General features: G+C 51.8%; 8 protein-coding genes across 8 annotated transcripts; 3 read left to right on the top strand and 5 right to left on the bottom strand.

The window, feature by feature from the left end:
• Positions 1–472: 472 nt before the first annotated feature.
• On the top strand, positions 473–2,431 carry P170DRAFT_498641 (uncharacterized protein; the record flags this gene model as incomplete). Its single annotated transcript, XM_024854138.1, has 1 exon — positions 473–2,431. One exon carries the CDS (start codon positions 473–475, stop codon positions 2,429–2,431), a length of 1,959 nt encoding a protein of 652 aa, XP_024701987.1.
• Positions 2,432–3,029: 598 nt separating this feature from the next.
• P170DRAFT_438397 (urease Ure) lies at positions 3,030–6,239 on the bottom strand. The gene is made up of 6 exons (XM_024849594.1): positions 5,996–6,239; positions 5,817–5,930; positions 5,369–5,746; positions 3,624–5,300; positions 3,518–3,577; positions 3,030–3,470 (listed from the first exon to the last, which is right to left on the bottom strand). Exons 1-6 carry the CDS (start codon positions 6,014–6,016, stop codon positions 3,210–3,212), a joined length of 2,511 nt encoding a protein of 836 aa, XP_024701986.1. The 5' UTR covers positions 6,017–6,239; the 3' UTR covers positions 3,030–3,209.
• Positions 6,240–6,742: 503 nt separating this feature from the next.
• On the bottom strand, positions 6,743–8,760 carry P170DRAFT_438395 (uncharacterized protein). Its single transcript, XM_024849593.1, has 3 exons — positions 8,546–8,760; positions 7,674–8,063; positions 6,743–7,590 (listed from the first exon to the last, which is right to left on the bottom strand). The coding sequence occupies exons 1-3, from the start codon at positions 8,636–8,638 to the stop codon at positions 7,105–7,107; spliced, it is 969 nt and encodes a 322-aa protein (XP_024701985.1). The 5' UTR covers positions 8,639–8,760; the 3' UTR covers positions 6,743–7,104.
• Positions 8,761–9,492: 732 nt separating this feature from the next.
• P170DRAFT_511379 (uncharacterized protein) lies at positions 9,493–10,586 on the top strand. The gene has a single exon (XM_024854887.1). It carries the CDS (start codon positions 9,990–9,992, stop codon positions 10,407–10,409), a length of 420 nt encoding a protein of 139 aa, XP_024701984.1. The 5' UTR covers positions 9,493–9,989; the 3' UTR covers positions 10,410–10,586.
• Positions 10,587–11,649: 1,063 nt separating this feature from the next.
• On the bottom strand, positions 11,650–14,256 carry P170DRAFT_362078 (60S ribosomal protein L20; the record flags this gene model as incomplete). Its single annotated transcript, XM_024844508.1, has 5 exons — positions 11,650–12,218; positions 12,278–12,352; positions 12,409–12,688; positions 13,820–13,996; positions 14,068–14,256. Coding segments are annotated over 5 exons (1,290 nt in total), but the record flags the coding sequence as incomplete, so codon positions are not given.
• A 745-nt stretch (positions 14,257–15,001) lies between these two features.
• csn12 lies at positions 15,002–17,133 on the top strand. Its single transcript, XM_024854886.1, has 6 exons — positions 15,002–15,652; positions 15,713–15,785; positions 15,832–15,984; positions 16,044–16,105; positions 16,153–16,573; positions 16,627–17,133. Exons 1-6 carry the CDS (start codon positions 15,081–15,083, stop codon positions 16,711–16,713), a joined length of 1,368 nt encoding a protein of 455 aa, XP_024701982.1. The 5' UTR covers positions 15,002–15,080; the 3' UTR covers positions 16,714–17,133.
• A 189-nt stretch (positions 17,134–17,322) lies between these two features.
• Positions 17,323–19,121, bottom strand: P170DRAFT_511375 (BTB/POZ domain-containing protein). The gene is made up of 4 exons (XM_024854885.1): positions 18,670–19,121; positions 18,194–18,550; positions 17,774–18,047; positions 17,323–17,699 (listed from the first exon to the last, which is right to left on the bottom strand). Exons 1-4 carry the CDS (start codon positions 18,867–18,869, stop codon positions 17,655–17,657), a joined length of 876 nt encoding a protein of 291 aa, XP_024701981.1. The 5' UTR covers positions 18,870–19,121; the 3' UTR covers positions 17,323–17,654.
• Positions 19,122–19,759: 638 nt separating this feature from the next.
• On the bottom strand, positions 19,760–21,584 carry P170DRAFT_511374 (ubiquitin-protein ligase RMD5). The gene is made up of 4 exons (XM_024854884.1): positions 21,278–21,584; positions 21,082–21,209; positions 20,247–21,014; positions 19,760–20,180 (listed from the first exon to the last, which is right to left on the bottom strand). The coding sequence occupies exons 1-4, from the start codon at positions 21,396–21,398 to the stop codon at positions 19,962–19,964; spliced, it is 1,236 nt and encodes a 411-aa protein (XP_024701980.1). The 5' UTR covers positions 21,399–21,584; the 3' UTR covers positions 19,760–19,961.
• Positions 21,585–22,698: the final 1,114 nt, after the last annotated feature.

Raw genomic sequence — 22,698 nt, 5'->3', positions numbered from 1 at the left:
GGTTCAAAATCATCAGTGTTGCCACTTCTATCTTACAGGCTTTCATCCTTCTCATCCAGGTACTTGATTGCTGCAAGACAAAATCACTCTACAGAATACCGCTTTATTTTGCCGATCAAACCATTTGATGATCAATATCAAGCAAAGTATCTGCGCTCGATCATTGACAAACTGCCTCCTTGGTCAATCCAAGAACACTAGCTCAACTGATTTTCATCCTCTCAATCGCGCCGGGCCGAATCAACTACCTACTGCAGTCTCACTTTGAACCGTTTTTCAAAGCAAACTCTAAGATTCTCACTTCTTTCGTCTCATTATAGCATTGGTCTACAAACTGTGTCCTCCCTCATTTGATTGTTTGTCAAACGCCTTTGTCAGTGTGTTCCTCTTGGCTTCATCTTCTCTGGCTTGCTTTACTAACTCTTCTTCCAATTACCAGAGCACACAGGTTCTTACAATTGTTGCTATCATCATGGAAGACACCGACTCGAAGAGCAATCCACACAAAAAGTCCAAGGTAGCTGACAGGCGTTGGGTTCCTATTGGCAGTCCTTCATGGCTGTCGAATATGAGCCATCATACCACCGCTTGCAATAAGATTGCTTCGAAGATTGCAGCAGAAGCAATCAATAATAACACAAAGCCGTTTGGAACCGAACTCTTTTGGACACCAGGAATAGTTCTCAATCAAAATCAAATCGACAACAATTCTGTGTGGCCGTATTTTGATCTGCGAGATCCTGCCAACCCCACAAGGGTTCCCCCTGCCCATGTTCGCTTGTCAGATTGGTGGGTGGCTGCCGTCATCACAAACGAAGATATAACTGCCCGAAAAAGGGGGAAAGTCTGGACTTTCGATTTTGATGCCAATGGATTGATAAAAACAACTCGAGTGCCCCGGGGAGAGCCCGTAATCGTCGAATTGAACGGTGACTTGTTCCTACCTGTTGTAAAGCAATTCTATGTTCTTTGTGGGCAAGAAATGGCACTAAGAATCCCGTGGGTTATCAACTTCCCCCCCAAAAAGACGCTTTACCTGTGGACAAACATGTTCAGGATGCCGAAGGAGTATTGCAACCTTGCGCCAGAGAATGCCATTAAAGCCAATTTTCCGGGGCAGCGTTTAAAATGCTACACATACCAGGGACTACTGTCTTATGAGCTGCCTACCAAAAAAGTTTTGGTCCTTCAAGCAGACAATCCAGCGACTTTGCCATCCGATTTTGCTGATGACTCTATCTCCCTCTCAACAAAAGGAGACTTTGCAAAGAATGACCAGAAACCAAACCATTCTCCTTCTCTGGACCCGGTTCCGCTCCAATCTGCTTTGCAAGAGGAAACAACCACTGACAACACAAAGCCTACCGACCAAAAGGGCCCGATGCCGGATAATCAAGATACAATTGCGAGTCAAAGTGCAGATCAAAACAAGACACAAGCCGCTGGCTCCTCTGAGACTCCTCTCAATCCCGCGGGCAATACAAGCTCGGCTGACGAAATTTTGCAGTCCGTTCTTACTTCATTCAACTATACAGACCCACGAGTTGCTATATTGCAAGAACAAGTCGCAAAGCTCAAGTCGGACCTTCATTTCATGCGCATTGACAATGATTCTTCTTTATCCGCTATTACCGGATTGAATGTGGACATAGGAACTATAAAGTCTGAGTTGAAATTAACCAAAACTGAGTTGAACATAGCCAAAAACGAGTTGGACATTGCATTGGAATCCAAACTTGGGGCTATTGAGGAACGCGACCAGGCAAGATCTATCGCAGAAGGTACATCCAACAAATTGGACGATGCTCTGAGCTTAGTCAATGAATTGAACGCCAAACTTCGGAGCAAAGACGATGAAATAGAGAAATTGCGACTGCAACTCTTTGAGGCGAGATCTGACAAACCTGCCGAGCAGTCGGACTTGAACCGCAAATCGCCCTTGATCCCGACTAATGCCGCTGTGTCGCAACGTACTTCTTCTATCTTGAAGGTCGACACAAGCATTCGCGCATCGCCAACTGACATGAGCGACAATGAAAAAATCATTATCTGGACCCATGATGCCAATCGCTTGGCAAACGAAATGTGTTTCCTTAGGACTCGTTTGACTAGCCTCCAGGATCTTTACAAGAAATCGGTCGATATAAATAAATTCTATCAAAAGCATATTACAGATCTTGATGCAAAGTATGCCGAAGCGACAGTCCGTTTGAAGAAGCTCGAAGGCCCCATTGAAGAACGTTTGGACATAATCGAGACTACTTTACGCCAACGTGTGGATGTGGTTGAAACTGATCTCCACCGTACACAAGAGCAACTTGATGGTTTCAAGAACAATTTGACAAAACTCCAAAACGAGATTGAATTTACTGATGAAAATGAGGGCCCAGATGCCGGGTGCAACGATGGTGGAGCTGGTGGTGCAGTTTGAGGTTTAGTTTTTGAGCATCAATGACACGGACAATAATTCGAAGACACGATGTTGTGGATGCTGATGCCGACCTTGATGATATTACGGATATATGAAATACATCCGCTTGACAAATCAGCTTGACTTTTGTTTGATCAAACTCTCTTTCGATGATTCCCTTTCTTGTTTCCTTCTACGCAAATCGACGACAGGCTTCTGATTGTTGCAACTGACCTACGCCGCAACATTCTCCCGCCAGTCGATCATTGAGATCCCCAGCTTTGATCTCCAAGCCACATATCAACACACGCTCTGTCTCATTTTCCTGGTTATTTTCAATATCATTTTGCATGGCAAGGAATGCGGGGAGTCACAAATGGATAATGCTTTGGTTTTCTTACTTTGAATGATTGCTCCTGAGTAGCACCTTGTATCTTGATTGGGGTTGATCTACAATTAGGTTGGCCGATATGTTGTGCTGGCCCAAGTCACATATACTGCCAAGCGGAAAGAAATCCATGGTCGGTTTTGGCTTACCCGTCGAGTCAAATAAAGAATTGACGAAGATATTGGCCTGAAGATCAAACGAATTACGCATGACATTAGACTTGGCAGCAAGCTCAGCAAAAAGACTTCAGTTTTGATGGAATATTTACAATCATTCAATTCGTTCGAACATCTCTCATCGATAAACAGACACAGATAGATAGACATATGCGTACAGATGCAGGTTCCGCCAAAGGATTTCCATAGATCCAACAAACAAAAAGAAAACGCGTAATGGTATCGTATTAAAACACTAGAAGACGAAGAAGTCTTGCGTGAGTGGGAGGGTTTCCGCCGGTAGGGCATCGCAGAGCATGCCGTCCGCTTCGACAACGTAGCTTTCCGGGTCGACATGCATCTTGGGCATGGCGTCGTTGTGCTTCATGTCGGACTTGCCGACGTTTCGGCAGTTCTTGACGGCTTCGATGCGCTTCTTGATTCCGTAGGACTGCACCGTTCCGGAGTCGATGGAGGCCTGGGAGACCCACATGACGGAGAGGCTGGGGACATTGGCCTGGAAAAGTCAGATTCAGTTCATAAAATGCTAGAGAAAACACTTACCCCGAATTGTGGCCGCATGATCACCGGCTCGATGGTGGGAATAGAACCATTAGGATCACCCTGTAAAAGGTTAGAGGATTTCTCACAAGGGGTTGAATGGACTCACCATCTGCGACGCCACAATCATTCCACTCTTCATGATCATGGAAGGCTTGGTGCCGAACGAGCTAGGATGCCACAACACTAAATCGGCCAGCTTGCCAACTTCCACACTTCCGGTCAGATGCGACATGCCCTGAGCAATGGCAGGATTGATGGTGTATTTGCTGACGTATCTCTTGACGCGGAAGTTGTCGGCACCGGTACCTTCGTCCTCCTTCAACGGGCCGCGCTGCTCCTTGTTCTTGTGGGCGGTGTTCCACGTCCGCAGAATAACCTCGCCGCAGCGGCCCATAGCCTGAGAGTCTGAGGACATCATACTGATGGCTCCAATATCGTGAAGAACATCCTCGGCGGCGATGGTCTCGGCGCGGATACGGCTCTCGGCGAATGCCACATCCTCTGCAATGTTCTTAGACAAGTGATGGCACACCATCAACATATCCAAATGTTCATCCAGAGTGTTCATCGTAAAGGGACGGGTGGGGTTGGTACTACTGGGAAGCACGTTGGGATGCTCAACCACGGAAATGATGTCAGGAGCGTGGCCACCACCGGCTCCTTCGGTGTGATACGTGTGGATGGTGCGGTTCTTGAAAGCCTGAATCGTCTGCTCCACGAAGCCAGACTCGTTCAGCGTGTCGGTGTGGATCATGCACTGCACATCGTACTGATCGCACATGTCCAGGCAGGTGTCGATGGCGGCGGGCGTCGAGCCCCAATCCTCGTGCAATTTCAACCCAGCCGCTCCGGCCTTGATCTGTTCCACAATGCTCTGTCCACCACAGTCGTTTCCTTTACCGGTAATACCAATGTTGAGAGGAATGCTGTCGCAAGCCTGGATCATCTGGCGCATGTGAGTGGGTCCCGGGGTGCAGGTAGTCGCGTTAGTACCAGTCGAAGGCCCCGTACCGCCACCCAGGAACGTGGTGATTCCGGAAGCAAGCGCTTCATCCGCCTGCTGGGGACAGATGAAGTGGATATGGGTGTCGAAACCACCGGAAGTCACGATCTTGTTCTCTCCGGCCACCACGTCCGTGGAGGAGCCCACGACCATGTCGGGATGAACCCCGTCCATCATATCAGGGTTGCCAGCTTTGCCGATGGCAGTGATGATGCCGTCCTTAATACCAATGTCCGCCTTGTAGATGCCAGTCCAATCAATGATCAGCGCGTTCGTGATGACAGTGTCCAGACAGTGTTCGGAGGACCTTTCGGACGACTGTCCCATGCCCTCGCGAAGACTCTTGCCACCACCGAAACTGCACTCATCGCCGTACAACGCATAGTCCTTTTCGACCCTCACCCACAGGTTCGTCAATCCCAACCGGACCAGATCACCCGTAGTAGGCCCGAACATACGCGCGTAGGCTTCCCGGTCCATGGTGTACGGGCTAACAAGCGCAGCGTCGAAGGTCGGGTCGGGGATATGAGCGAAACCTTCGACCTGCAATCGAGCCATGATATCCTCCGCCCGGCTGAAATCGACCTTCCCCGAAGCCAGGAAATTGCCTCCCTTGATGATCTGGTTGCCAGCGATCTGCACGAGCGTAACGGTTTTGGTGTCGCCGGGTTCGAATCGCACCGACGTTCCGGCGGGAATGTCAAGACGGTAGCCATAGGAGCGGAGACGATCAAAATGCAATTTCGGGTTCGTTTCGATAAAATGGTAGTGCGATCCGACCTGCGGGCATTTATATTCCTGTCAGTCAAGTCCAATCTCCCTATAAAGATCCAAGGACATGCACCCACCTGAATCGGTCGATCACCACGACTCATCACCTTCAGCTTGATTCGCTGCCGTCCCTCGTTCAAGGTGATCCGCTCGTCCTTCACGGGTATAATCGCACCGGGCATCTTCTCGGGTTCGTAATCGTCGGGGTTGATATCCGGGAACGCATCGGCGGGCGGGATGGGAAGAAAGCTGCCGTACAGGGCCTTTTCCAGGTCGCCGTCATCGCTACTGACGGGGTAGTGAACGGTCACGAGATAGGTTCCGGTCGGGAAGGTTCCTTCGACTTGCAACTCGGCGAGAGTCGACGGGACGGACGGGAGGACATGTCGGCGACCGAGCATGGTTTTGCCGATGGACATGAGATCGGCCACGGAGTAGATGCCATCTCGGATCAGCTAATTGGCGGGGTCAGTCCGCGGGCACTCGGTCAGAAGCTACGAAAGCAAAAAGAAAAGAGAGTTTTACCTCTTGCAAGTTGGACGAGATGAGAGCGACGGCTTCGGCATGGTTCAGTCGCACACCACGTGCCAGACGGCGTTGGGCCAGGAAGCCCAACTGCGAGATGGCGAGCTTGTCGAGCTGCGAGACGAATTAGCGATCGGCCTGTTTTACGGGTTGCCAGGCGCATCCTTGTCGTTACGTACCTCCTTGGGGATGAGGTGCATCGTTGACAGCAGTCAACAGGCGCAGCCCCAATCTTTTTCTCTTGGCCTGCGAATCAGGGAGGCGGCAGCTGGGGCGATCGGAAGCCACTCGGCCAATCAAGGCGGTATGAGGGAGGGATCGCAGCAGAAGACACGAATGAGGGAGGCGAGTGGAGGACGGGGGAGGACGGTGGAGGAGCGGTGGTGCAGAAGATATCAAAAACCCAAAAGAACCCGAGACCGGGGGAGGCGAGCAAGGCGAGGCATGAAGGGCCGGGGGGATTTAAAAAAGCAGCCACCGTCGAGCGTGTAGGCGAAGGTCGGAGGTGGTGGGGTTCTCGACCCCATTGGAAGTTCGCCGAGATGATAAAACGGCGGCTGATAAGGGCCGCGCGGCCTATCGCAATTGGCTGCCATTCATCGCCCTGACTAACAGCTTTTTCTCGTCGGCAACGGAGGCGTTCTTCGCTTCTTCAGCCCTGACGATAACATTTCTTGGTTCTGGTTCTTGGGGCTTGGCTGGCCGATAAGGTCGTCCTCCCCGGATTTGCCGCCAAGCACTCGGGATTTGGGAACTTGTCGATTCATGCAGGGCGTCGCGTTAGTCACGGCGATGATTGATGCCAGACGAGGCATCCGATCGGAGACTGCTTATTTCTGGCGGTCATCCATGTCAATGCAGTCGCCAAAAAAGGAAAAGGAGAAACAATGCAATTACCAAAATAAACACGGAGAAAAGAGACAGGATCATACGAAGACTTTTCCATTGCGACTACCCAAGCAATATTCAACAGCAATACCCAACAGCAATACTTCTACTTATCCCGAAAAGCCAACCGAAACCACTCTCCCAGCCCGAAATGAAAGGGCATTCCTTCTGCCTCCAGAAATTGCAATCAACGGCACTAACCATCGGACACGGCAGATGTCAAGGCCAAAAAATAGTAGAGAAAAAAAAGAGAGAAAAAACCCCACCAATAGACTGTCCCACAAATTCCCCAAATGTACAGAACCCGATAAGCTATACAGGAACGATTTCGCTTAAGCCAAGGAAACCATTTTCAAGAAACCAACCAACGCACGGGGATCACATTCGAACCAAAAAAGATTTACTCGTCGGCGGCCTCGCTCTTGCGCTTGTTCTTCTTGGCACCACGCTTGTTATCAGCGGCAGCCGGCTTGCGGGCGGAGGCAGGAGGTTCCTCGGCGGCCTTGCGGGCAGAGGTGCGCTTCGTCTTCTTCTCCGGCGATTCCTTCTTCTCCGGGACGGGTGTGGGAGCCTCCTTGGTCTTGCCCTCGCTGCGACGACGCTTAGCACTGCTGCGAGGGGGGGTAGGCTCCTTGACGGGCTCGGGCTCGGGCGAGGATTCTTCCTCTTCTTCCTCATCGTCCTGCTCCTGAGCCTGTTCCTCGTCGTCGTCGTCATTGTCGTCATCAGTCTCTTCGGCACCGGAGCCCGAAACGCCCTCCACGTCCTGCTGGAGTTGGTTGGCGGCTCTGGCGCTGTCGTCATCCGCGACGGGGACGCCGGCCTTGTAGGCCTTCATCTTCTCCTTGTAGATGGCAAGGTTGTCGGCGTACAGCTTCTTCCAGATCTGATGTTCACTCGTATTAGTTCGCGTTCAAGTGTCACAGGACCACAGGACAAGGTCCGGGAGATTCTTAAAGAGATTCTTACCTCCTTGTGAGGCTCGTCCATCACAGCCCAGCGACGGGTTCCCTCGTCGGACACATCCTTGGGCTTGGCAGAGCCACCCAGTTCTTCGGCGATCTTGGCGCGGTTGTGCTGCATGTACAGGAAGAACGGGGTCAAGGCGCGCTTGGGGGCGTTGGGGTCAGGAGGAGCACGCTTGCGCTTCTTCTTCTCGCCCACCTCGGACTTGGCGCCGGGGCTGGTAGGGCGAGCGCCCAGCAGACCACTTTCGAAGAGGGTGTTGGTGATGCCGCTGGTGATACCTCCGATGTCGAGGTTGGAGGAGCCAGGGTTCAGGACCGTGCTAGTGTGGTTGATGTAGGCGCGCGACAGGTCCGAGACGGCAGACTGCAGTTGCGCCAGGCTGATGATGACCTGATTGTAACACGTCAGTTGAGCTGCCTGGTTGCTAGGAGACGCGGCGACGGCGTGAACGCCCGACGTGGTGGCATTGATGGCAGTAGTAGCACGCGCAATACACGCGACGAGGTCACGGGCGGGTAGGCCAGGATGCGACGAGTGGGAGGATGTATTGGGGTTGGGGGTACGGGCGCGTCGGGCCATGATGACGGAATCGGGATGCAAGAACCCAAACGAAACCAAAATCCACCAAGCCGTGGGACCAGATGAAGAATTTTCTTGGGGGGGAAGGGGGAGGGAAGGTAGGGGGAAAGCCTTAGGCTTCGGGGGGAGAAATAGGGGGGCAGGGAGCAGAGACGGTCGCGATCAGGGGAGGCAGCGGCTTTGTTTACGGACGCGTGGGAATGTGTAGAGGGAGCCAGACGCAGCGCCGGACAGCCAAATCGGGGGCGGCGAAGGGCGCCCACGGGCATTCAACGAGAGGGCCAGGAACTTACACTGTCGCGGGTCTTAGTGTAATCCTCGACATTGACGCTAACCGTGGCGGCATCTTTGGCCTTCTCGGCCTTGGATTCGTCCTTGCGCGACATGACGGATGGTCGCAAGCACGCGATGGAAGGATTAATTTTAATGAAATAAATAAGGATGCGAGGGAAGAGAGAGAGAGAAAGAGAGGGAGAGGGAAGAGGGAGATGGCAGAGGGAAAAGAAATTTCGCTAGCGGGGTCGCGTTCGGAGGGGAGGGCGCTGCTAAATAGCGCCAGGCAGGCGCCGGGGCCGGCTGTTTTGGGCTTAGGGACCCGTTAGTGTGCTTCAGCGTCTGCTTCCCTCGTCGCACGGCTGACCCTCGCCCGTCCTACAGGCCTGACCATATTGCCATGGCAGATTAACATGAACATTGGCATTAACATTAACATCTGACATCTTGACATCGTAGACTAGAAATGTTCCTGCACAGCATTCTCCGGATTTCCTTTCCCTCGGATCCACAAATCGAGAAAATCATGAAATCATCATCAAATTGCGCCGTTCCGCCCAAGTATGCGGTCAAGGCACTCTGTAGAGGCGACTCTGTCCCGGCCGGCAGGCTTCGACCGTCTGCCAGACGCCCGCACTGGCGGTTGACCCCTCTTCACGGGTGCCCGCGCCTACGGACGATCCTTTGTTTAGATCCTGACAAAAGATCTGGAGGGACTGGAAGCGATACTCTTGATTCTCGACAGGTCTTCTTCACGTAGACAAGAAAAAAATTGAAAATCAAAAAGTAATTAAAATCATCCTCTCGATTCCCCACAAAAATAGATTCTGTCTGAACACAGCCGATCCATCATGGCAAAAAAAAAAAAAGAAAAAAAAATCACCAATGTAAATGCTGCCAAATGGTGACTAAGGAACCCTGCAGCTCAGCTCGTTTTCAATTTCAATTTTCTTTTCCTCAGAGTTCACGACACACCGTGAGTACCTTTGGTTCAGGTTCAGCCGCCGAGTCCCCAGAGCACTGCCATGTCCCTTTTGCATCCACTCCAAGCCACTATGATCGCGTCCCCCCAGGTGACATCATTATATATATCCTAGACCCTCACCAAAAACCGTCGCGCCGGAGAAAGATACATAATACCCTTTCCGACGGTTGGACCCCGAATGCCACGATAGCGATTGTCATCCTCGAAATCATCTGTTTCTTACATTCTTGACCTGTCTTTTTCTGTCCGAGTTCTGTTTACAAGTCCGTTCTTGCAGCAGCGCAGCGCTTTTTTTTATTTTATTTTTTTTATTCTTTCGTTCTATCTCCTCCACGCCACTTACCGACTATCCTATCTACATCCACCTACTACTACTACTATTATCTAGTCGACTTTCCTCTCAGGGTAGCTCTAGCTAGCTACCTTAGCTACCTCCCCACCTAACACTCACTCCATCCACAACACCTAATCAACCCACCATGTCCACCAAAACATACATCCTCGTCTACGAGGGCTCCCCCCTCGACTACGCCGAATACCGACACACGGCGCTGCACTTCGTGTTCCCGCGGGGCCTGACGACGACGATGCACGTGGTCGGCACGCAGGGGCTCTTCCAGTTCGAAGAGGACATCGACCAGGACCCCGGCGAGGGCGGGAACCTGGTCAAGACGATCGCGGTCGGCCCGCTGACGGGGTCGATCAGCGCGGCGGCGCTGAAGAAGGCCGTCTCGGCGACCCCCGTCAAGAACGGGCGCAACGACCTGGAGTGGAATTGCCAGAACTGGGTCGGCGATGCGCTGGCCGGGTTGGTGGAGATCGGGTACTTGAGTGAGGTGCAGCGCACGGGGGCCATTGATCAGATGCTGGATGCTTGTCTGGAGGCGAAGGATGAATAGGTTTTGGTTTTCCTGTTGCTTTATTGTTTGAGTGCATCTTGTCTGTTGTCTGTTGTCTATTGTTTGTTTCTTGATCGGTGAAGTGTGCTCCGTGGTGATATCCCAATGTTGATTCTTGCTGTGCTATGTATTACATTGAATACCTGATAGCACATACCATGATATGGCAATTCCAAGTCCTGACTGTCCTGGCTGTTGACTAAACCAGCGATACAGAAATCCTGCTTTCTGTCTCAAATAACGGAACTATCAAACTAGGCCCAAGGAACCACCCCGCTGATATGCAGCTCCCCCATGGATAGGACGAATCCCACCCTCATCTGATGTCATCCTACATCGCCAAATAAACTCAGCCTTATCGACGCCTCGTGTCATCCATCTGGCCCATCTAACCCACGCGAACAATCGCGAACAGGACGATAGCTAAGCTACTTATATATTCAGCTTCTAAACACCCTAGCTACAGTCTACACCCTAGACCCCATACAACCACCCAAGCACCCAGTCCCAACCAGACCAACAGCTAAGTAAGTACCTAGACACCAGATAAAAGCAAGTAACACAGCCCTACAGATCCAGATCTGACCGTTACACCAGCATCACTTTATTTTCTTTTCTCTTATCCCCCCCCTGCTTACACCTCGCACACGGCATACCCCTTGACGAATGATCGACCCGTCCCAGCTATTTAGTCTGCCCGATATCAGGGTTCCCCCTCCCCGCCCGTCGTGCCTAGTGAGCGGGAGGCTGGCCCCGGGCCATGGTAGTAGCTTGCTTGGGGAGGCTAACTAAATACTAAATACCTAGCCTAGCTGGTTAGCTAGCTGGGCGGGTTAGGGGCTAAGGCTAAGTATAAGAGCTTAGTTCGGGTTTTGTGGTGTATTTAATTTTTGGCGTAAATGAATATGGGATAGGTTGAGACTGCCCAGGGGGTATACTGCATACTGCATACAAGTAGGTTGTTTGGGCCAGGTGTGATCTCATGTGGCGAATGGATTGGAGTTTGGATCTGGGCTGGTGTCTCCTACCTGGTATTATTGCTGGTGGGGGATTGGGCGCGAAGAGCTGCATTAGGATGATAAAACTACTTCGTACTGGCAAACAGTGCTACTAACATAAATGTATGTCACAAGTGATCCAATTCGCTAATGGTATTCCCTAATATAACAGTTCCAGAACGAATACACCCAGAAACCCAACCTCTAGCTTTTTTCTTTTCTCTTTCTACAAAAAAAAGAATCTAGAACTTGAACACCTGGTCCTTGTTGTATCCAAGCTCAGCCAGGACACCGGTCAGCTCACCCTGGTCCTTGGGGCTGACCTTGTTTCCGCTAATAGCCTTGTACAGGCCGGGAGGTCCGCAGACGAAGAGCTTGATGTTGTCCTCCTTGGGCTCGGGGAGGACGGTCTTCAGCAGCTCCTTGGTGATGAAGCCCTCGCCGCCGGTCCAGCCCTTAGGGGGCTTGTCGAGGACGTAGAAGGCCTTGAAGCGCTGGGGGTAGGTGTTCTCCAGATCCTGGAGCTCCTTCTTCAGCAGGATGTCGTCCTCGGTGACGTTGCCGAACACCAGGGTGACCTTGGTCTTGTCCTCGGGGTTCTTGAAGATCTGGCGCGCCAGCTGGTACATGGGGGTGATACCGGTGCCGCCGGCAATCAAGCAGATGTGGTTGTGCTTGTTGGCCTCCCAGGGGTACTTGGGGAGAGGGCCCTTGAGGGAGAGGCGCTGGTCGACGTTCATGCTATGCAGGTGCTCAGACATGGGGCCGTTGGGGTAGACCTTGACGACAAGGTCGAGGAAGCCGGGTTGCTCTGGACCGCAGGTCAGTGGCCACTCAAAAAAAAATGAGACAATTGTTTGGATAGCTTACCCTCATCGCTGGTGGGAGTGTAAGGACGGATAACAGCCTTCTCACCGGGCTTGTTGAACTTGGCCAACAGAGCGGCTAGAGGAATTGTTTGTTAGAGCAATCCAGAATTATCGACCGAGAACTTTACTCACAAGCAATCTGAAGACCGGAAACGGCCTCCTTGTCCTCGAACTCAAAGCGCAGGCGCTTGGTGTTGTGGCTGAGGATCTCAATCTCCGACAGCTTCAGGTCAACCCATCCCTGGTCACCGCCGGTGAAAACCTTGGGACGGTCGATGGGGGCCTCAGCGGTGGCAGCGCTCGAGTTGTAGCGGTACAATCCAACGCCCAGACCGGTGATGCCGACGGCGGCGTAGATGGGAGCCAGCGACGACTTGGCCTTGGGGGCCTCGGTCGAGTACTTGCGGAAGCCCTGCAGACAGACTCGGAATTAGCAAATTTTCTCCAGAATTGACGAAAGAGAAACAGGATGACAGAAAGCAAGCTCACCTGCTTCAAGGGCTGGGCACAGCGGAATGCTTGACGGGCGAACATCTTGTCAATTGATGCGACCAGGTCAATGCTCAATGGAGAATGCGGGTGAGGGAGAGGCGCGGAAGAAGTTGGCAGGGCGCGAGACTAAGTAGCTGCGTCTTTTCGGGGGGCCGCCCTCCGAGCCCGAGAGCCCACATGACGCAATGGCCCGGCGTAACCACCGTAATTCCGTGCGCCATTACTAACAGCGCCCGCGTAATCAATCAACCCTGAAAGATCTGGGGATTGGACTTGTGCCTGCCGCGATACTGTGATACTGTGATACATGATTAAACTATATGCAGGCATATTTTGACTGTCTGGGAAAAAGGAAAAATCACCGACCAGCCTCAACATGGTTGATCCCGGTTCTTGCCGAAGACATCGAGAATATCTTTCTTTACCACGTAGAAAATGTAAAAATTGGAATAACTGCACTACCAACTGCCTCAATTATCGTATAGTCATACATGGTTCATAACGAGTTTTCAGTCACCCACCCTGGCACCGGTCTAGACCCGTCAAGCAGGCGGTGCCTGAGACGTGACCGGGTTTACTGATATAGCACTACGGGCTTATCTGGCAGACAATTTGAACTCGAGAAAAAAATTGAACCCCGTTTTTTTATAGATATAACTTGAAAGGGTCGCTTGCACAGGACTAAAGAGACATCAAAACCATCCTTCCCATTGTCTGGGCCGTAGATACACGCCGTGTTCTCCGCGCGATCTTTGTCCTTCATGCACGCTGTGGCCATAACATAGTCATTCAATCGCACACTCCTTCCCCGAGAACCCCAAACCTCACATTTACGCGAAAGTAGAGGGCCGCGAGTAGGCGAACACCTTCTTGCCGGCAGGCTTGGCCGAGCGGTGGGGCAGAGGGAACTTGAGGTCCTTCTGGAGGAGCTGCTTGATGTAGGGGCGGCGGATGCTGTCGGCGTTCTCGATCTCAACAACCTTGAGGATCTATTGGAAGTCTGCGTTAGAACGGTGATCGAACATTCGTCCAGAGAGGTAAAAGCACGTACGTGGATGGAACCGAAACGGGCACGGTGGCGGGCAGCCATGTCCTGGTAGAGAGCCTCGACGGCCTCGGTGCGGCTCATCTCACGGAACTCCTTGTACATGTTGTGGGTACCGGAGCGCGAGTCGTAACGGATCCAGATGCCGAAGTTCTTGACCTTGAGGGGGCGCTTCTCGTTGATCTAATGGGCGTTATCAGCGGATTGATCCTTTCGGGTTTCATCCATGTGATGATCGGAATTCTGAGACATACCACGTTGAGGCTGACGATCTCACCGTTGGCCTTCTTGACCTTACGGAGCTGGGTCAAGAAGTACCAGAACCGCGACTTGGCCACAACAGTGTTGGGCGCAAAGATGCGCATGCGGTACAGCTTGGGCGTGGGGTTTGCCTCGGTGGGCAGATGACGCCCGATGACCTGGTACTCGGTGAGACGCCCTAATGATCAACAGTCAGTTCAATGTTCCGCCGGGAAAAAATTCGACAATGCCTCCATCTGATCGGCTCGGTCGGCTGCGTTGATTCTCCATGCGATAACGTTGCGTAGTCGATAAGGTTTCGATAATCTTCTTGTAAATTGTGACTGAAAATCATTTGGGTGCGTCTGTGCGGTTGTAGTTCTCCAGCTCATGCATTCCAGCAGCATACCCCGTCATGGGTTGGCAATAAATCTCGACCAGTCCTCCCTCTTGATCCAAAATTTCCATCATCCGAATGTCGTCAAACTCGTCGGTCTTTATACATGTCGTTTCAACGTTTCGCAAGGAGGCAGCGCAACCGATCGGCCAAAGGGGAAAGGCTAGGGAAAAATCAATCGAAAAGGGGAATATCACTCACCCATCTGGAATAAAATGTTAGCTCAAAAATTCTCCCTAAAAAATTATCGATTACATAGATTGCAAAGGGTAGCACTCACTTTTGTCGACGGTGTTGTGGTTGAGTCTCAAGAAAGGTGTGCCGGGTTGGTCTTGTCGCAAAAATGGAGATTTGTGAACTTGTTGAGTTAGGGCTGCCGCCCTTCGCCTAAGCGACCAGTGGCTTGCCTCCGCGCTAGCCCCGATCCGGCAACTCAGCCACCGCTGGCTGATCGCGAGACATTCGGGAAGGCGGTGGGGGCGCATTGGTTCCCCACCTCCGGACTTTGTAAATGAAGTCAATCGTTCTCTTTGTTGCTCCCTTGGCAGGTCGCGGGATTCGTCTTCGGCCCTCATTTGTTCCACCGCAACTCCCTGATATTCCCATGAGAATCGCTCACTGACACCCATCATGTCCTCTATTTTCGAAGACTTCATCTCGGGTCAGAGAATTGGCTCTGGCCCTCGTCTAGCAGCCGCTCTGAGCCCGGTCGCATCCGCCGCGAATCCCAGCCGATTGTTGTCGTTTTACTACTTCTCCAATGCCGCTCACGTCTCCTCCGATCTTCGCTATTCCCTATTTCAGTCAAGCGGTGTCAAACTCCCCCGGCAAGAACAAAATGCATGGATCGATATCTTTACGGCGTACTGGAAAGCTGCTGGGGAGCTCGTCAAGTTCGAGGAGAACCCCTCCCAAGGTAGCTGGGTCCAGGTGTTCGAAGCGTGGAGAGAGGTGTCAAATACTTTGGTTCGGGGCTACTCGCATTCGGGGCTCCAGGCATGGACTGTGCCATGTCTATACGTTGTTGGGAAATACCTGCGTCTCTTTGCGATCCGAGCAGACGCGGAATCGTCGTCTCAAAACTCCGTTTCGTTTGGAGATCGCCTTCAGGAAGATATCGCGGCGGATTTTACCAAGAGCGCCAAGCTGGAATCGGCCGCGTGGATGATGAACAGAATGTTCACCCTGTGCCTCAGTGACCGGTGAGTTGCTTCAGTGGTTTGTCAGGCGTATTGGTGTTGTTTGCTAAGTGTTACTCGCAGGGCACCTCTCGAGGAATCGCGGAAGTGGGGTGTCTACAACATGACCAACCTCTTGTTCAAGACATACTTCAAGGTATGGATAGATATCTTGTGTCTATGGCTCTTTCTAACGTTTCCAGATCAACTCCGTCGGGCTGACTAAGAACTTACTCCGCGCGCTGGGTGCTGCGTCGGCAGACCTTCCGGGCTTGGATGCTTTTCCCAAGGCCCACGTAGTGACCTTCAAGTACTATGTTGGGGTCATCAATTTCTTGGATGAAAAATATGAAGAGGTAAATACTGGCAATAACGCGGCTGCCTCGAGGAAAACTAATATTGATCCTTTCGATAGGCCGAATCTCATTTGGCGGAAGCGTGGAGAATGTGCTACCGGGATTCTCCCAGAAACAAGGAGTAAGTGGCAGTGACCCCTTCTATCTTTTCCTACTGACCGCGATTAGGTTAATCCTTACATACCTGGTACCCTGTCATCTTGTCACAACGCATACGCTGCCAAGCCAGCGTCTGCTGTCATCGTTCCCTCGACTCGAGAAATTGTTCCGCCCGCTTTGCGAATGTATCCGGAAAGGGGATCTCCAAGGCTTCGACACGGCCATGTCAGCAGGAGAGGAGGAGTTTGTGAAGAGGCGCATCTATCTACCTCTCGAAAGAGGTCGTGACATCGCACTGCGCAACCTTTTCCGAAAAGTGTTTATAGCAGGGGGCTTCGAAGAAGGCAAGGATGGCCAACCTCCGATCCGGCGAACCCGCGTTCCAGTTGCCGAGTTTGCAGCTGCGATACGCATCGGCACCCATGCAAGTGATAGAACGCGTGTCGACATTGACGAGGTGGAGTGTTTGCTGTCCAATCTCATTTACAAGGTAAGTGGCTGGACGCCTTCTCGACTACTGCACATGAGTATTGACAAATCCAGGGTCTAATGAAGGGCTATATTGCCCGTGAACGCGGCATGGTTGTCCTGAGCAAGGGCGGCGCCGCATTTCCCGGAACCGGTGTATAAACTACTACGGCTCCAGATAAATCAGAATGCTAATCGACATAACCAACGCTAGCACTCTGTCGTTCCCTCAATCAAGTTGGAAATCTAGGTGACAAAACATACGCCTAAACTCAGCCAACGGTCCCAGGAGTCTCTGCAGTGAGACATTGGACACCAAGCAATCCCTTCTGTTGCGCTCCATACAAGAGAATTGATAATTCCGGTCACACATACCGGTAATCACACGAGGATTAGCGGGGGTATATTGAACAAAAAACACACTAGCAGATCACATCTCCGCTCCAAACAGCAATCCAGCAGGGATTAGAATGGTTTCAGTTCCCCGGTGGAAGAGAAATCAGATAGTTTGGCTTACGACTGCAAAGTAGACGTTTCACGAGTTATGAGATTATTCAATTATCCATCAGTGCATACTCAAACAATGAAACCATTAGAGTTGAGCCCAGTCATCATGTACCTAGACCTGCTAGCAAGGTCCAATACAGCCATCCAGTTTGGAATCCTCTTTTTAGCCAGCATAAAAGACAAATAAGAGATATGATACAGTATAAGATACAACCAGCAGATGAAACCCCAGAGAAAACAAAACAAAAACCCCAGTATGAAAACAAAGCACCCCACGCTCGATGATAACCTACCCGCCCAATTGAAAGCAAACCGATCTGACCTGACGAAAAGAAACCGCAAAAATGCAAGACACAATGAAGCAAGACAAGAAGACAAGAAAAGGAGAAATCACATGTAGAGCATCCGATAAATCCATACTATACCTATACCTATTCACCTTTTTTTTTTCGGGAAGAAGAGTAGAGCCTGGCCCATGTGATTGGGGTTGGTACTCCGTCTGAGTCTGAGGACCGGACCTAGGTGACTCGATGAGGGAGGGAGGGATGATGAACACTCCAAGCCAGCAGAGTAGAAGCCATCGATCGATCAAATCATCAGGCGTGAGAAGGCTTCGGGTTCTGCGACGCGGCAGTGTCATCCTTGAGTTTAATGTTAGCATTGAATATACCAGGGATAGCAGAGAGAATTGGCGGGGGGGAAGAGAGAGACATACCATAAAATTACACATCGCCACAAACAGATCAAAGAACAGCTTCCCGCCCTGCTCCATCTCCATCTGCATGGTGCCGCTGCGCTTGAACGTGTCTCTGCTGCGAATGATCAGCGCCAGGTAGTGCGCGCGCAGCTTGGATTCGTGGTCGGGGGTGTTGGCGTAGGCGAAGCGCGCGCTGGTCAGGATCGTGTTGCACTGGATGCCCGTGTGGAGGCCCTGTTTGCGAAGCGCGAGGCGCTTGAGCATCTCGAGGTTGTATTTGTCTGCTGCGCAGCTGTACAGTGGGTTTGAGTTAGCTATGGCTCTCTTTCTTTTGTTTCTTCTTCCTTGCATGTGTATATATGCATGTGTATGTCATAGACATCATACATACATATACACACACTTCCCCAAAAGACCAAGAGTGTAAAGAAGACTTACTAGACAGCCGTATCCCTCAAAATCTCCGCGCCCGCCTCCCGATGAAAGATCGTAGCCCCATGGCTCTGCCCATGACGATCCGTCCCCGCATCCTCGATCTCCCAAGAGTCCCGCCGCTTGTTGTGCAAAAGACGAGGGAAGTAGTCGCCTCGGTACAGGTACTCCAAGACACAGGAGAAGACCTCGGGCTGCTCGTCCGGCAAGTCGAGGGGTTCAGCGAGGAGGCCGGATGGCGAGAGGGGAGCGCGCGCGCACGCTGCGGCAAAGAATGACGAGACGCACAGGATCTCCTTGTGCGCGGCGAAGAGGCGCTTTTCGGGCCCCACGGCGATGGTGATCACGTCTGGTCCCGGGGTGCTGTGTTTTAGATGTGTGAGTATGGGGAATGTGTGTGATGTCATTTCATGGGCGGAAGGGGTTTAGATTCAGAGCCTTAGGGCTGAGGATCCATGGATGTATGCGAGGCGAGGACTTACGCAGGCGGGGTGGCTGGACTGGATCTGGAGCGTCTCTCTGGTCGACGGGGGGGCGTTGAGAGAGGATCTTTGGCGGATTTGCGACCTCGCAGACGGGCTTTGCCAGCACCGTATTTGGTCGAGAGGCCATCGGCTGAGGCGGAATTTTGACGCTTGAAGGTCAGCATTCGGTTGACTCTGGGATGCTGTTGGGTCATCATTTTGCGCGAGAATGTGAAGTGTTGGCTTGACGGGGGGTGGAGGAATGTAGGTAGATGGATAAGGGAGGCAATCCAGGCCAGGGAGGGTGAGGGTTAGAGATCCAGGGGGAGATTGGGATTGAATAAATTTTTTTAGGAGAGATTGCAAAGCTAAAGGCAGCTTTGTATGAACGAATACATGTACAGCGTACGGTTTCCCCCTGACGGGTATGAATGAAAGAACCAGTGGGTGTTAGATACAGGATTGAACAGTGGAGTGAGAAAAAAGAACAAAGAAAGAGAAAGGCTGCTATATTATGATTATTGCCCGGGTACCCCAAGGCTTTATAGTCCACGCATCCAAACAACATGCATCCTATCTCAAGGCATCCAACCGGAGAGACGGATGGTGCAGACGCCCGACGCGTAACGGCAGGTAATGCACGCGTAAAGGGGAAGTCCGGCATCGCCAAATGATCGCGCAGTCACGGGAGTGGCCGTGGCCAATCACCCTGCCAGGACGGGAAAAGGGGTGGTGGGCTCTGTCAGGGGTACGGGGCCAATCAGATTCGGAGGGAACTAGATGCATCCACCACCACCGCTTTCACTGCACCATCCTGGAAGAGACCAGGTTGTTTGACTCACGGTCCTGTCTATCTGGTGCGTGAGAAGGAGGGGATTATGATCTGTCACTTAAAATCTCTGACATCCTGCATTTTAAGGGGTACACCGTGTGTTTGCTAGGGCCTCTATGGGTACCTGTATGTCCAATTCAAATCGACGCAATCAATCTGAATATTTCCGGTGGATCCACTTCCCCTTGATGGGATCCATAACGACATTCCGATATTTGCAAGGGAAAATGACTACATCGTGACAACCACAAGAATATTCAAGCGTACTGAAATGTACTTATGTGCATGTATATGGATATGTATAGCTGATAAAGTACCTAGATAGATTTGCCCGAGAAAACGCCTTGCCTGAAACGCCTCATGTCCTGACGCCCGTGATTCCCAGGACCATTCACCGTCAAATGCTTACTCAATCATGTGTGGAGATCCGCTGTCTCTGACGCCATCAAATAATTACCGTGGTTGGGTGGATCGGGTTCTACAAAAAGACCTTTCTCGCTTCGCGAGGGTGACTCTCGTTGGGACAATAAGGGCATTTGAAGCGGCTGCCCTTGCACAACCGTTTGAGGGATTCCTCGGCAATCACGTGCCCACAGGGCATCATCATCGGCGGGTTCTCGTCCGTGGTCTGTTCTTTGGAGACGGGACAGACGAAGATCGAATGGAAAAGGTATGACGGTGGAAGCGGTATTTCAACCTGAGCCGAAGAAGATTAGCTAGATCCTAGAAACGTGAAAACAAGAAGGCTGAAAGGCTGACTCACCGGAAGCTCATTCTCCGTCGTCCATTCGGTGCGCTTCGCCCTCATGATAGTCTGTAGTTTCAGTAGCGTGGGCAAGGCGATCGCACCGGCCGTCGCGGCAACATATAAGGGAGAATCCGCAGACAGCCCAAGCAACGAGCAGAACTCGCGTGTAAACGCTTGTGCCACGTCGTTCCATGCGGTCGGGTTGGTGAAGATACTCTTATACGGGGATTCCTGAAGGTTGGGACAGAAGGCCATCGCTCCCATGAGCTGCTGCACCTCCCGCAAGTATCGCGGCATAAAGCCATGGAATTCACGCCTGGCGTACTCCAGAGCCGCTTGCCGACCCGCGGAAAGTGGGGCCTCTGGAGTCTGTCCGCCATGGAAGAGCCATACGAACTGCAATTGGCACAGCTCGAATTCAAGGTTGCTACCTCGAACTTCAAGGGCCTCTCTGTTGTCCCGGGCCCATTGGATCGCGGGGAGCAGGTTCTTGTTCTGCTCCAATTCGTGCAGGATGTAGTACATGGTGGCAAACTGCTTGCGAACCTCGCTCGAGGGTACTTCCTCGAGGTCAAGGAGCGAGGCGGCATTTTGCGGAACGCGGGAACTGGTTCGCCCCTGCTGCTGAAGTGTCTTTGCGTCCGCCATCTCGGACAAGAATGTAGAAGCGACGGAGAACTGTCCCTCCCGCAGGAGGTGCATTGCGATGGCCCGGTTGATCAGGTGTTCTTGCGATGCCAGAGCATCATGTTCGGTACTTGGGAGAGGTCTGTCCTTGAAAAGCTGTGGGTTCAAGAGCGTCAGTATGTACTTCAACAGCCGACTCCGAGCCATCCCGCGGGGTACTGACCTTATCGAGAGATTTGGAGTATTTGTTGAGACAACTGTGAGTCTCTTTGAGGCTGTCATTTATCGCATCGAAGGAGGATTTCACGGGATTTTGGAGTTTGGCCAAGGTAATCGGGGCTTGTTCCGGATCTAGTGTCACAGGGTCTCGTTAGCTGTGTCGTTCGGGGAGAGAGCGTAGGGTCCGGCATTGTACTGACCAGATGCAATGGCGTTCCGTGCTTCTTGAAGAATATCTATAGTCGACTGGACATTTTTGATACTCTGGGAGGCTTTCAGCCTCTTTGAAAGCCGTTCGTGCTCCTTCTGTACTGCTTCCATGGTGACGGAGTAGCTCGAAGCGGAGTTGAGACAGTTACCGCTTGGCGATGGAGGGTATGGCTATAGCCATAAGAGACCACTAGTATGGTCTCGGTGCTGTAATTAGCAGCAATGTTGGTAAATTCTCGGGGCGGGAATAAACAGGAGGGAAGAGGCGCCAATCCTGTTCAGCTTAGAATGGTCGAGGGTTGACGGGGAGATTGCGGAGGCCGCACGGTAGGTTATCTTTAGGATTACGACATGGCACATCACGTGGTGTGCCATGGCTACCCCTCCTTTTCCGGCGTGACGGTGTTTGCCTGCTTGTTGGCACCCCTATTACAGGGGTTTCCGCAGGCAATCTGGTCAGAGTCTTGTTGACGGGACAAAGAGGAGCTTTCAAGGTTGTACAACCCTCCAGATTCGTGACTAGCCTACCAGTTGCCCCTCAAATATTGGCTCATACGGAGTAAGCTACTCGGAAACAGGAGTCCCACATCATCTTGCTCGGGTCCGGTGAACTTGGCAGATATTCTGGTTGACACTAAGACTCGCGCGACTCAAGTGCTTATCGCGAAAGATGTAGAGTCAATACTCCATAGGATGTGGACTACCAGGTAGGATATATATAGAGGGGTTATAAATAGTTGAGTAAGTATGAATAAATCCGGACGCACCACAGTAGCTTTTTGTTAGTTGGGAAGCCATATCACTCTCATCCAATACTACTCGACTTCTAGTATTTCCAGCAATTCTCATGCGATCATGGTGAATACATCAGGCATTCCTGCGTGGTCAGCAAAGAGCTCCTCCGTAGTCCGTACGCTTCCGGTATCCTCCGGCGGTGACAGCCGGCAAATGACCCACTGGCGAGTCTCGCTTACGCTAGCGCCGTCTGTGGGTCTTGGCGGGGGTATAAATTGTCGGCGCCCCCGCCGCCCTTTCAGAATCTTTTTTTCTTTCTTTCTCCATCCTGGTGCAAGGGTTTTACACGTGTCAGTGAGGAATTATCCGAGACCGTGTTTTTGCTAGTTGAAAACTACCTAGTTGACTGCTCCAGTTGGCCTTCGGGTCGGCTGGGAATTTTTGAAAAAAAATTCGCCCTGACTTCAGATTTGTCTGAAGCTCAGCTAGAGAGTAGGACTTCGTTCTTGTCTGGCCTGTAGGCATACTCTCGATGATTCGTCTTCTTTTCACTGCTGTTGCTTCCCATGTCGGAGGCCTGTAGAGAAGAGATTCTCCGTATCATCCTTTCTGTAAACATATTGGTTGCTCCATGTAAACGAGTTATTGCAGTTGGTAGTTTCCACATGCGATCCAG

The sequence above is a fragment of the Aspergillus steynii genome (genome assembly GCF_002849105.1).
Source record: "Aspergillus steynii IBT 23096 chromosome Unknown P170scaffold_6, whole genome shotgun sequence".
NCBI lineage: Eukaryota > Fungi > Ascomycota > Eurotiomycetes > Eurotiales > Aspergillaceae > Aspergillus > Aspergillus steynii.
Note: the sequence above shows the minus strand (reverse complement) of the source record. Positions and strands in the feature narration are given on the sequence as shown.

Coding starts and splice junctions, on each gene's coding strand:
- P170DRAFT_511379 (XM_024854887.1), top strand. CDS start 9,990: ATGTCCACCAAAACATACATCCTCGTCTACGAGGGCTCCCCCCTCGAC.
- P170DRAFT_511374 (XM_024854884.1), bottom strand. CDS start 21,398: ATGGAAGCAGTACAGAAGGAGCACGAACGGCTTTCAAAGAGGCTGAAA. Junction 21,210..21,277: donor ACGGAACGCCATTGCATCTG/GTCAGTACAATG, acceptor CTGTGACACTAG/ATCCGGAACAAGCCCCGATT. Junction 21,015..21,081: donor ACTCCAAATCTCTCGATAAG/GTCAGTACCCCG, acceptor TTGAACCCACAG/CTTTTCAAGGACAGACCTCT.
- P170DRAFT_438395 (XM_024849593.1), bottom strand. CDS start 8,638: ATGTCGCGCAAGGACGAATCCAAGGCCGAGAAGGCCAAAGATGCCGCC. Junction 8,064..8,545: donor ACACTAAGACCCGCGACAGT/GTAAGTTCCTGG, acceptor TGTTACAATCAG/GTCATCATCAGCCTGGCGCA. Junction 7,591..7,673: donor TGGACGAGCCTCACAAGGAG/GTAAGAATCTCT, acceptor AGTGAACATCAG/ATCTGGAAGAAGCTGTACGC.
- P170DRAFT_438397 (XM_024849594.1), bottom strand. CDS start 6,016: ATGCACCTCATCCCCAAGGAG. Junction 5,931..5,995: donor TGCACCTCATCCCCAAGGAG/GTACGTAACGAC, acceptor TTCGTCTCGCAG/CTCGACAAGCTCGCCATCTC. Junction 3,578..3,623: donor TGATTGTGGCGTCGCAGATG/GTGAGTCCATTC, acceptor AACCTTTTACAG/GGTGATCCTAATGGTTCTAT.
- P170DRAFT_511375 (XM_024854885.1), bottom strand. CDS start 18,869: ATGATGACCCAACAGCATCCCAGAGTCAACCGAATGCTGACCTTCAAG. Junction 18,551..18,669: donor AGTCCAGCCACCCCGCCTGC/GTAAGTCCTCGC, acceptor TCTAAAACACAG/CACCCCGGGACCAGACGTGA. Junction 17,700..17,773: donor TGGCGATGTGTAATTTTATG/GTATGTCTCTCT, acceptor ATTAAACTCAAG/GATGACACTGCCGCGTCGCA.
- csn12 (XM_024854886.1), top strand. CDS start 15,081: ATGTCCTCTATTTTCGAAGACTTCATCTCGGGTCAGAGAATTGGCTCT. Junction 15,786..15,831: donor TGTTCAAGACATACTTCAAG/GTATGGATAGAT, acceptor TAACGTTTCCAG/ATCAACTCCGTCGGGCTGAC. Junction 16,106..16,152: donor GATTCTCCCAGAAACAAGGA/GTAAGTGGCAGT, acceptor GACCGCGATTAG/GTTAATCCTTACATACCTGG.